The 17473-nt window shown below is 46.5% G+C and overlaps 1 protein-coding gene across 1 annotated transcript; it reads left to right on the top strand.

Annotated features, from left to right (window-relative positions):
• The first annotated feature begins 6860 nt into the window (after positions 1-6860).
• On the top strand, positions 6861-14448 carry LOC128146750 (uncharacterized). Its single transcript, XM_052798457.1, has 4 exons — positions 6861-6919; positions 7230-7298; positions 12036-12273; positions 12374-14448. Exons 1-4 carry the CDS (start codon positions 6861-6863, stop codon positions 13325-13327), a joined length of 1320 nt encoding a protein of 439 aa, XP_052654417.1. The 3' UTR covers positions 13328-14448.
• The last annotated feature ends 3025 nt before the right edge of the window (positions 14449-17473 follow it).

Here is a 17473-nt window from a genome sequence, read left to right as displayed (position 1 = left end):
AGTCACTAGGGCCTTGGGGGAGGTGCCCACAGATAAAAATGTTGGGGGGAGGTGTCTCATGCTTTCCTTAGCACTTTGCTACCTGTTTGCTTGACAGTGACTTTGACAGGGTAGAGGATAAACAGAGTGAAAAATGTTGACTGTGCTGTTCTCTCTCCTTGCCTGAAGGCTAAATACAGCTGCTTTTTTAACTATGTGTTAATGATGTGCCTGTAAAGCTGTTTTCTTCAACAACTAATGCAGCAAGTCCTGACATTTTCCCAGCATGAGCACCGTGCCGCAGAAAAGGGTCCCTATAGAGGGGATTGACTTTGGGTTAGTTTTGTTCTGTCCTGAGACCATTCTGTTTCCCTCTCTATTTCATTCCCAGCTATTCTTGCCCAAAGCACTGTGCTTTTTTGCTGGGGTGTTCTGTGGAGATTACAGGAGAGTTTGGCAAGAAATTGCTACAGTTGCTGGCTACATGGAATACCATCTGCACCATACAGTTGCCTGCGTTGCTTTTGCTGATGCAGGGGAAAAGTGTGTGTGTGTGGCTCCACCTGCAACAACTTGGTATCTGGCAGAAATTTCTAAAATTCAACACATTTTTTTTGTAGCCCGTTACTTAATTTCTTGCTCTTCAGAACATTCTACGCAAATCGCTTCTGCCTGCCTGTAAATCCGTGTCCAAAGGTTGTCCTGAGACCCTGAGATGGCCCGAGCTTTGCGGTGGAAGTGCCTAGGACTGCCCCACACCAGGAGCTCTGCCCACACACCAGGACCTTCCGCGGGCACGGCGAGGCAGTTGTATTAGAACGTTCAGCAAAAAGCAACCGACTTGTGGAAAGGATGGATGTGCTGCTGCTGCGCCGAGTTGACTGGAGAGGGCAGTCAAGCACACGGGAAAGAAAGGGGCTGTCAGCAACCGGGCTCTGCTCTGGCAGCAGGGTGTTGGAAGGAGAAGGGAAGGTGTTGCTCTCTCGGCCGTGGGGTGTGTGGCCCGCAGCTGGGCCCGGAGAGTCAAAGCCTTCCCCTGCCTACTGCGCCTTGGAGCGGGACGCACATCTCGGCTGCTCGTGTGCCTCTGCGCACGTGTGCTTTCTTAGACTGGCTTCGGGGGCCAAAAGCAGCCAGGTGAGGTCAGAGATGATGTCGTGTTATCCTTTCTGCCATGCTCCAGTGAAGACTGCCCATGCTGTGTCATCTTGGGCAGAGGGGGGGGGAGCTGGCTTACTCCTCTTTCTCTTTCACCAACAATAATTGATTTACCTTTTTATTAACATTAAGTGATATTCTTCCTGGCCCGGATAGACCATGGTTGCAAAACCAGCTAGCCCAGCGTGCCACCCACCAGAAGGGTCAGTCTTCATGTGTGGCAGCAGCTGTTGCTCGCTGCCAGCCTTGTTGACACAGGTAGCTCTACCAGCCCTGGGCACCTCCACAGCCTCGGACTTGAAAGTGAAATAGTTAATGAAGACAACTCCCTGCTCGGACCTTTTGTGGGGGTGGACTTTCCAGGTTCCTTTTCTAATCCAGGGCAGTGTCTTTGACCTGACTTTTCAAAAAAGGCTGTTTCTCTTGACAACGAGGGGAGTCTTTGGAGTATTTAAGAAGCTGAATATAGTTCCAGTTTTATAATTTAAAGCCAGAAGTCCTGTAGCACCATCTAGTCTGGCCAGCACAGGCCATTAAATATTACCTTGTTTCTCCGAATTGAGCTCAGTAACTTGCGCTTACTTAAAGCATACTTTTCAAGGGGTATTTTATCTTACTCCGAAGATGTCAAAAGACAGAAAATCCACTCCTTTCAATGGTTAGTCTTTCTTGTGTTTCTCAGGTGTTGTTAGTATGTATGTAACAACTGATTTGAGGGAGTCATTTTCCAGACTCTAGCTGAAAAGCTTGCTCTGTCATATTTTACAAAATGTTTGTATTTATGCCTTCATATTTTGGACCAACAGGTTAGCTACCTTTGTACCTTCAACACTGGAAATGTTATTTGTCAGTGAATTGCATTTATTGACAACTATAATCTAAATTAGAAACCACAAATCCCAACAGTGTTATGTTAATTATTGAAAAAATGCAGAACCAACTTACTTTGCCAAGTTTACAGGAAATAAAACTACTTCTGCATGCTTTACTTCACCATAACTTCTGAGATTTCTACTTTTTTCCTTTCCTTTTCTATTAATCAGTGCCACAAAGTGACTAAATGAAGACCTGGCATGCTGTTTCAAGTTGGCAGCTCTCAATAGCATACTACACACCAAAATATCACCAAGGCTGAGTGCAGACAGCCAGCTTGGGCAGCTCTGGCCACGCTTACTAGAAGCCAAATTTAGATTTATAGTTTGGAACCCATATCTCTGTTGTGACAGGATTAACACAGCTCCATGTTCTTTCTCAGGCCTTTCCTACGCTAGAGAACATACAGATATTGGTAGCTAGCAATCGGCACAGCTGCCATCACGATGACAGGGCTCTGTAAGCATTTGAAGAAGATGAGCTAATCCAGCTTTACCCTGCTTCAGGCTGCACAGATTGCTAAACTGAGTCTATTTTTATAGTAGTCAAGGCCATAGAAAAGAGAGAGAAAGCATAATCTTAAAAACAAGTTGGAAAGAAAAAAAAGTGTGTTCCCTCATAATTGCATGCAAACATTTTTTTCTTTCACTTGCGTCTCTTAGTTTAGATTTCAGATTAGGTTGGTAATTAAAGCCACAGGTACTTTTTACGAATCTAAGACTGAAAGAGATGTTCGTTACAAGATCAACAGGTAAGGTTACTAACTGTACAGTAACATGAAAATGGGACGTATGATCCTCTTTGAGATTTCAAAGACAACTACATTAGTTTTAAAAAGAAGTTTTTTTCACTAAAGTTGTGTCCATATGGTCCTGAGGTCTCCATAGTGACTGGGTATGTAAACTGAGATGGGTTAGTTCTGCTGAAAACAATAAAATGGACCTGTGCATTCTTCTTGCCTAATCCCTGAGACATAGCTGGCTCATTTCACACACTGTTTCTATCAATTAGATTTTCAAATACTAAAGTTTCTGTTGTACCTAGTAGTGGAGAAAACTTGTTCCTCCTTCAGTTTAAAAACATTTGCTATCTCTAACTTAGAGATATTGACTATCTCACTTTCATCGGGAAGTACAAAGGGTATTTGCCAGGTAGTCTGCCTCTTTTGTTTGGTGTTCTTGGTAGATGCCAGAGACTAGATAGAGACATGTTAGCTCTTCTGTGTCTTTTAAAATTCTTTAAATAAAAAAAAAAAAGGGGGGGGATTAGTCAAATTCAGACCAACATTTATGGCATGAGTCATCCTGCTGGAGTCAGTGATGTGACTTGTGTAAACAGCAACTTTCTGTGTAAGTAAGGATTAAGGGATTGGGCTGCTTTTAGGAAGTTACTTGGAAATGAACTGCAGACAACTCTAAACTGGATTTGAAGATGGTATGAAAGAGATGAGATACATTCAGTGAAAGTTACCTAAGGAGATGAAATTATCAATAAAACATTTTTTAATCAGGGTTAAATGACACAATGCTGTAATGAAACTACTGCAAGCAATGTCTGATTCCTAATGTAACTAGTTAACATGCAACAGTTCCTCTGTCATTTTTAATGGGGAGTTAAAAATTATATCACTTTAATCTTTCAGTTCTAAGACTAGAGAAGCTAAGGAAAAGTATGGTCTTTAAAAATATTTCATGTTGCAGTTTGATAAGCATTACAATTTTGAAGTTATTGGTCAAGATTTTCAGCAGATTCCCATACTTACAAAACAATTTAAAGAGTAATGAGATGTGCATAAGAAGAAACAATGGGGTATAGTAATTCTGCTTCTTGTTGTAATGAATATCCTTTGTGACTTGGAAGTAAATAAACCTTTGCACATATCTCTGCTGTATCCTTCTCGTAGGAAAATGGATTCCTTGGATGTCTGATAAAACGAATTCTCTTCTATCACATTTTTAGCACAATTGGGAGCATAACTCAAGTCTTGGAAATTGTCAGCTATAAAGGTCCCAGCCAAATATTTCATTCTTTGCAAGGGTTAAGAATGAAGTAATACCTATAAGCTATAAAGGTATGAATTTCTCACTGATTTTACTACAAATTCAGTTTGTGCATTTGAGATAAATTTATGGCAGACTTCTATATGCTCATCCTAACACTGTGGGTTTTTTGTCTTACTAAAAAGGAACAGAAAGATGAAACAGACTTTTTTATCGTTATGTGCTTCAGCCAACATTGCAATAGTAAACCCTTCTAAATAGACAGCCAAAGCTCACCAGTTTGAAGTCCAGATTGCACAGAGAGCTTCAGTTTTGATCGCAGTTGTGCATTTTACAGTTTTGTATTTGTTTTTACTGATGTTCGCTGGAAGTCCAACTTTAGTCCTACTAAAAATATTTTGTGAACATCTCTGATGGCTTTCTTTTATTGTGAAGTAGCTTAAAAAAATGAAAGAGTAACAAGTAACATCCGTTTGAAATCTCAGTTTATAAAGGTTGGATTTATGCTACAAGTATTTGGTGGAATTTTTAAAATTGGATATATGCTACAGGTATTTGGCAGGATTTTTTTAAAGGTATGTGGGAAAAAAATATTTTACATCATTTGGGGAAGCTATTTAATAATACTGAACGTACCTTGCAAGGATAAATTACGTGTGACCAGACAGCCTTGTTCATATTGGTCATGTTGGAAAAACCTGAGTAGTTTAGACTATTCAAAACTGTATTACATACAGGTAAGGGGCTATGACTCTGCATACCAGCGTCTTACAGCGTTATAGACTGAGTGGTTAAAACAGGATGAAGGAGTAAGTCTCCAACAAACCATCAGCATTTTGATGCCTTGTTCTGTCCCTTAACCACTTGATGACAGGGCATGTGTATTTTAGTACATAGTATTTAGTATCTGATATCACTTCTTGTTTCTCTCTGAAGGAATTCCTAACTCTTTATTTCTGCTTCCTGTTTTGAAAGGCACTGTCTTAGGTTGCCAAGTTCTTCACATGCATGGTAGTAAACACAGAAGTGCAGTGTTGGGGAAAAGGAAAGGTTTCCAATTAGCTCACTGTTCTTGAGGGTCTATTGGGACCAGCTAATGCATCTTTATTATGTTTCTCAGTTAATGAACAAGTCATGTCAATTGACACAGTTTTCAAGCTCTGAGTATTTTTTTTCCCTACATGTCTGAAATAGGAATATTGTGATGGAAAAGCTAGCTGCAGTACAAAAAAGCCAGTGCATATCTAGCAAAGAAATGGGGTCACTACCAGATGGGTGAGACGGGTGGGAAACACATTTCATTACAACCACATGGGTGGGGATGTTATTTGGGAGATGAGAAGGAATAGAACTGACAAGGGAGGTTAGAGCGATAGTTCTTTGAACAGGGAGGAGAAGACTCCAGACAACTTGTCTCCAGTCCCAGCAGACTAGCCTTAAGGCCAAATTCACTCATCTTTAGGCGACTAGTTATCGTAATCAAGTTTGGCAGACTATGACGTTGCGATTTGTTGTATTTCTATAGTAACATGTGGGTGTGTTTGTATTCTGCCAGCACAAGAAAAAGATATAGTCCTTGTCCTAAAACATCTACAGTTCAGAGGTCTGATCCTCTCAGGTGCTGAGAGTCCACAAGTGTTTCTGGAGCTAATCAGTCGTAGGGCATCTACCAGTTACACAAACGGCACCGGTGAGGATGATGACAGAGACTTTCTGACAAAGGAAAGAAGACAGGGAAGGAGGCGGCAGGGAGTATGAGGGAAAGGATTACCATAAAGCAATGCAGACTGGGAACCTGACCGTACTGGGCATAAAATACTGCTACATTTAAATGAATTGTATTTATCTCGGTGCTGGAACAAGCGAAGGCTTGCCAGACTGAGCTGCACTCAGTAATCCTCTGGAGGCCCAGGCTTGATTTCGGGAGGATGTTTTATACACAATTTTTTGCTGTTTCTTGAGACAGGATTTTAGTTGAACACAGGTTTGCTACTGCATGGGTTCCTGTGCAGCTTTTCTACTCGGCATTCAAAGGGGTCAAGAATACTGACAATCTATGCATGAGGCTTATTAAAAGTGGAAATCCTACTCCAGCCCATTCCCGCACTGGTGCAGATTCTGCTCTGCTGATTTGCCCTTCCCTGTGGTCATCCTAACTCTTTACAGGCTCAGGCTCAGCCTGTCCAAACTCTAGATCAGTGTTCTGTCTGGCTGTGTGAGGCAGATCTGTCCCACAGAAGAGAAATTTCCCTCCACCAGAGCAGGAGACGTCGTATTGCATGAGAGCGGGAGCACTAATCACTACCTTGCCAGCAAGTCTGTGCTATCCTACCTCCATCTCCCAAGACTTTTTTTCTACTGCCCAGAAGAAAAATGAATGGTGTTGGGTACCATCATGCTACCATTTAATAAAAGACACAAAGTTTGCAAACACTTTGGCTTCAGTTTTACCTGGAGTCTTATTTCCTTTAAAAATTAAGGCAGTCTTCTCTTTAAAAGGGATGACAATTTCTTTCAAGATTGTCACAGGGCTCAAAAACTTACTAGTAGGCAGCATAATGACAATACAAGTAAGGAACCATTTTCAGGTTCAGGTGATAGATTACCGTTACAACTCAGAAATGAGAGCTCAGTTTGATAGATAGTTCTGTGAGAATGCAAGCTCAGTGATGGTCAAAAAAGCAAAGCAAATGTTAGGAGCTATGAGGAAAGCAATGGAGAAAAAAACCATTATCATCATAATACTTAAAACACCGTGATTCCTCTACATCTTCAATTCTGGGAGTCATTCTAGTCTTCCTATCTCAGGAAGGGATACAGTAGAACTGGAAAAGCTCTGAAGAGGGCAACATGAATGATCAAAGGCATGGAGCAGTTACCATAGGGCGAGTAATCATGGACCAGCTACCGTAAGATAGGATTCTTCAGTCTGGAAAAGAGGTGGCTGAAAGAGGAAAGTGATGGGGTTTGATGAAAAAATGGGCAGCGTGAATCGCTGGAACCAGCAAAGGTCATTCCACATTCTTGTGTGCGAGGGAGAGAGCACCAAATGATTCTAGCAAGCAACATGTTAAGAACACATAAAAGTACGTGTTCTTTCTTTCATGTAACACATGGTTAAGTCCTAGTCAGAGGATGCTTTGGAAGCTAAAATTTTACATAGGTTGAGAAAAAGACTGACTAAATTCACAAAATATGTTGTGTTTTCTGTATACTTAGAAACTCTCATCCACATCAGGAAGTCTCTGGGCTGAAAATGACTGAGATCATCATCATCATCATTACTAGGTAAAAGTACCAGTATGTGGCTGACTGAGCCAGTTATAGATACCTTCCTTCCTTAGACAGGTATCATTTTTGGCCATTGCTGAAGAGTTAAATATCAGGCTGGACAGGCATTTGGTCTTAGCAAGTATGACCCTTTTTTTACAGTTACCCTAGATTTCAGATAATTACAATCAGTGCCATGAATTATTTTAAGGGTTAAATATGAGAAAAACCTAAGTGTGAGATTATTCAAAGTTATGTGAAACTGGTCTGATGCCTTTTTCACCTTGAAATCTGTAGATTTTAACGGGAACAGAGCAAGACTGGTATGTCTCAAAAGTGTGTGGTGTTTTCAGCAATATTGTTTTCTTCCACCTTCAAATGTTAGAAACAACATTCATTTCAGGTAGGAAAAAAGGCTAGAGCAATGCTTTGGCATCATAAAGGCGTTTATTGTAAGGGAAAGCTCAGTGGTGCAGGTGACAGCTCTCAAGAGCCGGTTCTGGACTGGGGAATGAATGCTCTTAGAAAGCAAGGATTATCATAAGTTTCACCCTCTTTTTGCTCAAGGTGCAAAACATGCCTCCATCCTGCTTGCCCTGACACATCATGGAAGCATGCATGTCTGGCCACTGAATTATTTTCAAAACAAGACAGGCTGCTGTAAATGCTCCTTTCCCTGAAGAGCAGGTGAGAGCACAACCATCACTTGGCTGCTCATGTTCTTTGGAGGGTTCCTGGGCGGGTCTGGCTATGACACTACTGTGCATAGGGAGAAATCTTTGTGGAAGAGAATCCACATTGTTTTGCTGAATTCCACAGTTTTCCATTTGAACATGAAATCTCTTTGCAATTCTCCAGGGTTGCTTTGTAGCATTTTTATTTCAGTGATGTAAGAGCCACCTTTTACTGCCAAGCCCATAATTAAAGCAGTGTTGACTGGTAAGTAATGGGCTGCAAAATGTGTACCAAAAGAAAATTAAAGATGCGCTCCAGATAAGCAGGGCATGAGCATCCTTTTTATGAGGTGTTAATGTCTGAAGACCAACTAGTGAAATTGATCTTGCCTCCTTCAGGATGAAAGTTCTGCTTAAACATCAATAGCATTGTACTGCCCTAGAAAATGTTTGACGCAGGGGTTTCTAAGGGGCTGCACTTGTCCTAATACTGGGTAATTCGGCATCCCATTCATGCTAGCATGATTTTGGGGTCACCTTTGCAACTCCTAACACTAGGGCTGCTCTGGAGAGAGAGAGAGGGGAGCTCCCGATGCCCTGATCTGGACTAGGATAGTTGCAAACCTTTTTTGAGAGCCATTTTAAAGAGCACTGTGGCTAGTCGTTGTCTAACAATTGTGTTGTCTCTCCTAAATGTCCTTTACATACGTATCTTTCATTTTTGTTTTATCTTCAGCATGTTCCACATATGATTTGGATTCCTCTGTAGATGCACTTATACCACGACTCTGGCATAAAAGGAGCATTGGCAGATGACACAGTGGGTTTCCACATTTAAACTCTAGTGAAATATATAACAAAATTCCATGGATTTTGGTGGGAGCCTGAAGACAATCTATGAACTGAAGAGATGCTGTTTTTGTTAAGCATGCTGCTTTGGGTATTCCTGCTTCTTTCCCCACACTCTTCCCATTCCTGTATTTGTGAAATTAATAAAAGATACCGGGGGGGGATATATACTATTTTACCAACACAGTTTAGAGAAAAGATTGAGTAGCTCACAAACAGTTGTTTTGATTAGGACTGACATGCAACAGCATGATGATACCAAGTGAAAACAGGCAGCAAGGGCTGGTCAGTATTGTTGCCTGGATTAGTGTATGGTCAAACTGTAGCTGTAGCAGAAATCAGCTCTTATATTAGGTCAAGTCCATGTGTCTCAGCAGAAGAGGGGTAAGAGGAGGGGGAGGCAAAGATTGCCATCTTCTTTCCTGGAATCTCACTTAAAAACAAAACTCACAATCAAAGTCTCTATCAATTAGCATTGCAAAGAAAATCTCTGAAAATGGAGGGTGTAAAGAGGCTGCCTGGCAGAGTGCCTGAAACAATAACTCTGGGAAGTGTGAACTGCTCTCCCTATAGCCAGAGGATGTTAACAAAAGCCTGGTCTATTTGACCTAGCTAGTAGTGATGGACAGTCACTATTAGCAAGTAGTGCAAGTCAGTGCAAGCCCCTGCTGACTCCTCCTTATCTCTTCTGCACTGGCTGGGGCTATAAGGTGTATATGTGTGTGTTGGAGGAGGTGGCTTCCCTGTCCTTTTGAAATCAATATTGCAGGCTGCCTGCAGGGTCAGCTTTGTGTTGTAGTTATTCCTGTGAGATGGTGTTTTCTGTCATGAAAATTTGAAATCCAGAAAGAAGAATGACAGCATTTGTTCCAACCTTCCCTGTGGCCAGATTGAATGAGTAAGCTCTCTTTGTACCCTGCAAACATCCTTGGTATCCTTGATCCAGTTTATGATGTGTCCCATGGACAGTTGCATTGGAATTGCAGAGAGATGGAAAGCTCACATACAATTCCATACTTGCTTGTGCCAGTTTAAATTGGGGCTCCACAAATCTCTTTTACCCTCTTCTCCTGTGCATCCCTGTCCCATGCTGGTGCTTGAACTAAGCTTGCCAAAAACTAACCTGGAAAAAAAAAAGTGATCAGTTTTTTGGAAGAAGTAGCTCTGTGAGTTGGCTCGTTTGCTAATCAAGTGTGCACTGGAGGTGGCATGTGCAGGACTGCGTGCGAAGCCATATCGGGGCTTAAAGGCAGGTAGAATTGCAGCCTGCATGCTTAGAACAAGAAGGAATAGCTGAAGCTGGATTTGCTGCAGAGAAGACTGTCAATAAAACTATGCCACCAAGCTTTATATCTCTGCTTATTGTGTGTGAGCCTTCACCCACGCCTCCCTACATAGGTATCTGAATATTAAAAGTGAACTGAAACCGAAGGAGTAGCAGCATACCTTGACTGTACCTAGAACCCCTTGCCACCTGGCTGCTTTTTTCTCTTCTCCCACGTGAAAATTCTTGCTTAAATACAAATTTTATTGCTTACATGGACAGGAAAATCTCTGAACTATCCTGGAGCTCTAGGGGAGAAAAGAAATCTTGTGGGATGTATCTGTGCTATGACAGACCAGGCTTAGGGCAATGCTATGGTAGAAGAAAGGGGAGGAGTACTGAGAAATTGCTTTAAGCTGTTGTTTCCAGATGTTTTGGACTACATGCTGCTATCCCTTTGAAATTCTCACTGCCTTCATGTGCACTTCTACTTGAAAACATTATTTAGGTAAAGTGGTTTCTAAGGGCATTTACCTTGCCTTGTGGACATAGCTGCTAAAGGAATCCAGTCTCTGAAGTACTAGACTCACAGGGGCTGACTGTCGCCCCTGTCTGGAAGGATATTAATTTTTGTTGTGAACCACTGTGGTGGTGTGTATAATGTTAAAACCCTCACCCAAGCTCAACCCAAAAGTGGCTGAGTGCATGGTGGATGCACTGGTCCCTGCAGAATGCAAACAGTATGTAACAGCTCGCAAACTTTGTCCCCATACCCTTCAGCTTCAGAGCAAGCTGGAGCAGGTCGCAAATCTGAAAAATTAATGGGGACACCTTGAGATGAAAAACACATGAAGTAATGATGCCGTTGTTCTTGAACACCTCCAGTGATAGCCATTAATGGCCTCATTTGACAAATTATTACATTGACTAATTGATTTGCTGCTGTTCTAATCCTGTTCTAACATCTAATCCTTTCAGCATTGCAACTGTTGCTCCCTGTAAGTCCTTATGTCACTCTTGGCTCTCTTAAATATTTCTGGCCTCTCTTTTGGATTAATATGTTGATCATGATTTCACCTTGGGCTGAAAGCACAGACCTTGCTTGTTCTGTACATGACTAGGATGAGTAGAGCTGTCTGGAGGAAAAAAAAGCAGCCCTAGGAAAGGAAAAGCTCGTGGTGAGCATTTCGTCACACGCTCGGGAGGGAGACTGCTCCTTCTCCCCCAGACGACTGCAGAGCGTGCTGGGGGAGGCTTTGTCCTTGTTGTGAACGGTGGGGTTTGATGCAATGTCTAGTGAAGCTGCCAGCGATGAGAAACGTCCCATGGATGGGAATAGGAGCAGGGTAACTAAACGGGGAGGACAAGGACTTGTCACCCCGGTGCAATAAGAGCTGGGATGGTTTCCCCTCGGGAGAAGGGCGGTGTGGAGGCCTCCCCGCACCCGGGGGAGCCCCGTGTTTCCAGCAGAGCCCCAGGCCTGCCGTGCCTCCGGAGGGAAGGGGAGCCTTCTCAGAGGGCCGAACCAAAGGTGAAAGATAACTTCATTAAATTATCCACTCTCCATTTGAATTAAAGAAAGGCGGATGGGTTTGTGGCGGCAGCAGGGTCTTCGCTGGGAGACGCTTTGGCTCCTTCGACGGGGCGAGACCTCATTATGTGTATTTTGGTGATGGGATGACAATGGAGGTGTGGGAGACAGCTCTGAGTCACCCTCGGAGGCCCGGCGGCCCGGGCCCCATTGGCGGGGCCGGGCCGGGCCGGGCGGGTGGGGGGGTCGCTCAGGGCCGGGGCGGAGGGCTCATAAGGCGAGGAGCGGCCTGTGCCGCCCCACTGCCCGCAGACCTCGGCCCGCATGGAGCTCGCCAGCCTCCCGCCCAGCCCCGGCGGTAAGCCTCCCAGGGGTGCAGCCGGGGCCGGGGCCGGGAAGGGCAGGGCGGGTTGACGGGGTCGGCGTCGGCGGGGCAGGAGGAGAGGAGCGCGGCCGGCCGCGGCACCCGCTGACCGCCTCTCCCCACAGGCGAGGCCCGGGCGCGTCCCGCCGCCCCCAGCGCGGGGCGGGGAGGGCGGCCGGCGGAAGCGGACCACCTTCAGCAAGGCCCAGCTGGAGCTGCTGGTCCGCGCCTTCGAGAAGGAGCCCTACCCCGGCATCGCCCTGCGGGAGCAGCTCTCCGGCCTCACCGACATCCCCGAGTCCAGGATCCAGGTGAGAGGGGCGGGCGGGCGGGCGGCGGGGCGGCTTCCCCCGGCCGGGCCGCGGCAGGGCCGAGGCGGGGGCGGGCGCTCAGTCCCTGCTGGCCTCGCAGGTGTGGTTTCAGAACAGGAGAGCCCGGCAGCTGAACCACAGGAAGACCCAAGCCGCCGCCTACCCCAAGCCGGCCTGTGGCAAGCAAAAGCCGACCCGCTGCGGTGGCGGCTGCCAGGAGAGGTCCCGGACGACGCAGGGTCTTGGGCCAGACCAGAGCCCCCTCCATCCGCAGCCCGGCCTACCGGCAGGAAACCAGAGTTTCTCTGGTCAGCCGTCGCCCTACTCGGGGCAGCCGTGCTCAAGGTTCGATACTCGCTTCAGGAGCTTGGATAACGCTTTTGGAGCCCCAGGTCAGACCCCAGCTCACTTCGGTTTGGACTACGTGGGAAAAGGGGTCCCGCTCGGTGCGGGAAGCGTGGGGAGTTCCCCCCAGCTCTCGCTCCCTGGGCAGCAGGCGCAGGAATACCCATACCTGAAGAAATCTTCCCCTGAAAGCTACTACTCAGATGCAGGTGTTTTCCAGTCTTGTCTAGAAGATCACCAGTACCTGGCAGCTAAAGAGAACGCGTATAGGAGGCCAGTCTTAAACTATGTAAATGCTAACCAGGGCATGGGCGATGAGAACTATTTGTATATCAAGTCAAACACTTCTCCCTTTGGGAAGGGCTCTGCTTTCATTTATGGTGAAGGGGAATCTAAGCTTGAGCTCGAGCAGATGAGGCACAGTTCACCTCTGGTTGTGGCCAGTCATGCTAGTCCTCCTTTGGTACTTCCAAAACATGAAGGGGGGTATCAAGGGACGCTTGCCACTCCAGCCCCATCGTATGGGCAGCAGCTGCTGGAGACAGTAAATGACTGTGACCCTCATTGGCTGGGTGTGAGAAATGAAATTTTGGGAACTGGGTTAGATTCGCTGTTTGAAAATGAGCAAAATGGGGAGCAAGGTGGGCCCAAAAGTTATCTTTTTGCTTTTGGTGGCCAGAGTTCAATCTGTCCTTTGGGTCACACGTGAAACCGACAGTGGGTCTGCTTGCCTGATGGAAAAATTCGTGTGGTTTTTCTGTTTGATTGGCAGCGTTGTCCAAAGTGGCTAGAGGTTTTGCAGGCCTAAGAGTGGAGTGCTTGCTGTGAGTTTTGTGTGCTGTCTCGAAGGGGAAGGAAGATAAACAAAGTTCGCAAGGGCTGTGGGAGAGTAACCCGCTGAATGTGTGCTGCCTCCCCGCCCCATCCTGCGGGAACTGTCACCAAGCTGCTTGCAGTATTCCTGCATGCGTTTGGTTATCAGCAGCATCACGTTAACTTGCACGTACAGACCGATCTTCTTCGCAAATACATCAGTACTGAAGGTTTACTCTTTCTATGTTCAGACTGTGCTGGATTAATTCTGCCAGGAGGCTTGGGACTATGGCATTGGTTTAGTGACCTTAGCGCTCTGAGGTTTGTTTCTATTCTGGCCAGAATTCACTTAAGAAATCTGTAGAAAACAGACTTATTTATAGTTTTTAGTGGAGAAAGCGTTAACGTGAGACGGGGGTATAAGCACAAGAAAAGCAGCCTTGGTGGTGGCAGGGGATGGCTCACTGGGTGTGTTTGCATTTTAGGTGTGCTCCTGATAAAGAACACTGCTGGTCTTTTCCTAGATACTGAATGTATAGTGTTTTCATTTAAAAATGACCACATGTGTAGCCTTTTAAAAGGCAATATTTCTGTGATTTCCTTTTGTATAATTTTTTTCAAATTGTCTTTTATTTTCAAATTGTAGTTTTCTATTTGCCAAATGAAGGTTTACTACTTGGGTGATAATGAACTTGTAGAACTGCACTCACAGGAAAAAAAAAAAAATTGTGTTCCATCTTTGCATTCGCACATTGAGCCTATTTTTAGACTTCTCAAGATCCACGGCCATCTGGAAGACCACTGTAATCATGGAAGTGTTCTTCACGTGTATCTCTGGAGAGCTGCCATGGTTGTGTATTAAGGCAATATCAGGCCTTGGATGCTGAAAACTATACATGCAAATCCTTTCTTGTGTCTATAAATGTGGCTCTGGAATATTTTAAGTATGCCTAGATTTTAATACATATGTTACTAACTTAATTATTTTGTTTATAGAATAAAAGAAACTCTAGTAAAAATAAAACTTAAGACCATTATTTTATTAATAAAGTTATCTCTGTGAAGAAGCTGTCTGTTGAGATGTGTACGCAAGAAGTCCAGAAAATTAGTCCTGGCTTTTGTCAGTAATTTTTAGCTGTGATTGCAAAGAAGTTATTTAACTTTTTTGCCTTGACCTGAAGAATTGGAACACACTCGTGTATTAGGGAAGAGCCATAGCTTCAGACAATAGCTGCAAGGCATTTTGAACACAAAAAGTTGTATCTGAGAGCCAAGCACAAGGTGATGGTTATACTTATGATTGTATATATGACTCCCTTAGTAAACTTTTTTAAACTGGTGCATTAAGACTTACTTCTTTATTTACATATACCCTCTCCCTCATAAGACCTCCTTAATGAGAAGTGAGACTTGTTCCTAGGCACAGACAGAACAAGAATGATTTTACCCATGAAAAAGACAAGAAACTGGTATTCAAAAGTGTGTAGGAAAACAGCCTTTCTTCCTAAAGAGTGAGTTGAAGAGGAAAAAGGACATCTGAAAGAATAGCATGCCCCATTAAACCAACAAGGATGTGGGCTTCTGGTTCCTCCCTGGAATCAGTGGCCACCTGGCAGGTAGCACTGGGTCTTCCCATGGTATCCTCCCTGCTGATCTGAATGCATGGTAACCAGCACCCTCTTATCTCATAGGGGTCTGAGGTAAATAATTGGAGGGTCGCTGTTATAGATTTTCTTAAGTGAGGCTGGTCTCTGCAGTGCATCCAGCTGTTTGCCCCTCTCACTCTGTAGACATCCTATTCTGTCACAGCTCACAAAGCTGTACCAAGGCAGCTGTGTTAGGCGACTGGCACTGAGCCGTCACTCCTGGCTGCTCTAATAATACTGGGCATTACAACCCCTTCATCTGGTCTAGGGAACATGCTTCCCTTATTAGCAAACCCATGTTTCCAACACCAAAGTGGAATATACTCTGAATACTTCTCATGAGCGAGTCCAAGAAAAAACATAAATCACTCTCCCATCACAGAGCTACCTACTGCTCAGGGTAGAGCTTTTCTGTAAGTTACTGGTTTTCTTTATTTTGTTACAAGTTGCTTTTAACAGACCTACCTAGTGTGTATTTCAGAAATAAGAAAAATCTGTGCAGAGCAGTTGGATGCAATGCTCTCTTGTGATGTTTGTGTGAACTTTCACTCCTTGCTACGAGGTGGAGAATGCCAGAACACAAATTACATGCTTATTCAACATGTAGGAGGTACTTTAACAGTGATGGTATTAGTAGCTTCCCCTGGACTTGCATGCCAAAAGCATCTCTGCTGTCATACGAGTAGGTGATGCTGTGGAAAAGGTGGAGCAGGAACCAAGCCTGTTCAGTATTGGACTACTCTTCTACTGCCTGTAAAAACGCCCCTATTTATAAAAGAAAGGAGGATTTTGCGTGTTGAATATTGAAAACTGTATTTTCTTCCACGTAACTTGTCAAAGAGAGAATAGCGAGGACCCAAATTTACCACTGTGGTTTATAGTCAGCCTGGGCCTACCCCACTGCTAAGGAGTCTCGAGTTCTCATTTTGTGGGAGCCTGCAAAGCCCATTCCTTTCTTCTCAGCCGCCTCCTCCAGCAGCAGGACCAGAGTGACAGCCACGGCCCCTGCACCTGCAGCTGCGAGTCCACGGGCTGGAAGCCGCCCGCCTGGGAGGCGGGATCTGGCCAGCATCACAGAGACAGCAGTTCATGACCTGGACACCTCTTTAGCAGCCCTAAAGCCTCGCTGTTTCTTGGCATGAGGCAAATTACCCCGGGGAAGAGGGCTCTTTGCTTAATTAAGCAGGGCCTGTGCTTATAAATAACTTCAGGAGGACTTGCCTTAAGGCGTAGGCACAGATAAACAACTGCTCAGTTCTCACCTGGAGTACCTCGACTCCTGCATGCCTAGTCACGTCCTTATGGGGTGGCGGACTTGGTATCTGCGAGAAGCCCCCACCTAAGTACATTTCGCCCCAGTCCACAGCGCTGGAAAGCCCTTCACAGGTTTTTACCCTCTGACGTGTTTGCCCTCCCATAGTCCTCGGTAGAGACTTCTTTTTTTAAAAGCGATCTTTTTCCCGTTGATTTCTGGGGCCACAGCAGTCTGTTCGTGCGGGGACAGGCCCAACGGCTGCGCGGCAGCAGGCGGGAACCCCCGAGGGGCCGCCGGGCCGCCAGCGGCCGCACGCCGCCTCAGCCCTCGGTGCTGTGGGGCCGGCACCGCCGCACTGCTGCCGCCGACCTTCGCAGCACTTGCGGGAAAGGTATTTACTCACAAGGCAGGCGCAGCCACGGGCCGGTTCCCGGGCTGCCGGCCCGGCCCCGGCGCGTCGAACTCGGCGGAGGGGACGGGCGGGTCCCGGCCCCGCCCCGGCCCCGGCTCCCGGCCCCGCCCCGGCCCCGGCTCCCGGCCCCGTCGGGCTGCCGCCGTGTGTGCCGGCGATAGGGTTCCGCCGCGGCCGCTTCTCCCGGAACTCCGGGCGCAGTCGCTGTTTCCGGGGGGTCGCTACAGCGGCACGGCCGGTGCGGGCCCACGCGGGCCCGGGCGGCGTGGCGCGGCGGGACGGACAGGACAGGACAGGTCAGGTAGGTGGTCGGTCGCGGCGGCGGCCCCGTCCCGTGGGGAGCAGCCTCGCGGGAGGACCCTCTCCCCCTACCTCTCCTCAGTGGTGTGAGGCCGGCCCGCGGCGCGCCGGCAGCTCCTTGCCGCGGTGGCGTTGGAAGTCGGCTTTGCCCGGAGTGAAGTAGCGTGTCCGTCCCGGCCCGCCCGGCCGCTGCGTGTGAGGGGCCCGCAGCGCCGGGGGCGGGCTGCCGGCCGGCCCGGAGACCCGCGTCCCGCTGGGCGCGGAGGCCGGGCTGGGCCGAGCCCCGCGGCCGTGGCGGTGGTAGCGCGGTGGCCGTCGCGCAGGGCCTGGGGGCTGCCGGCAGCACCGCTGTACCCTGGGCGGGCTTCGGCGCCTCTCGTGTGCCTCCGGGCAGGGCGAGAACCGGCTGTTCTGGCCGAGGTGGTCAAG

This window comes from Harpia harpyja, chromosome 10, assembly GCF_026419915.1.
Source record: "Harpia harpyja isolate bHarHar1 chromosome 10, bHarHar1 primary haplotype, whole genome shotgun sequence".
In the NCBI taxonomy this organism is placed as follows: domain Eukaryota; kingdom Metazoa; phylum Chordata; class Aves; order Accipitriformes; family Accipitridae; genus Harpia; species Harpia harpyja.
Note: the sequence above shows the minus strand (reverse complement) of the source record. Positions and strands in the feature narration are given on the sequence as shown.

What these genes read in the sequence shown, in the direction of transcription:
- LOC128146750 (XM_052798457.1), top strand. Translation starts at nt 6,861, where the DNA reads ATGAATGATCAAAGGCATGGAGCAGTTACCATAGGGCGAGTAATCATG. An exon ending in ATCATCATCATCATTACTAG is followed by an intron (nt 7,299 to 12,035) that starts GTAAAAGTACCA and finishes TCGGCGGGGCAG; the next exon opens with GAGGAGAGGAGCGCGGCCGG. An exon ending in TCCCCGAGTCCAGGATCCAG is followed by an intron (nt 12,274 to 12,373) that starts GTGAGAGGGGCG and finishes CTGGCCTCGCAG; the next exon opens with GTGTGGTTTCAGAACAGGAG.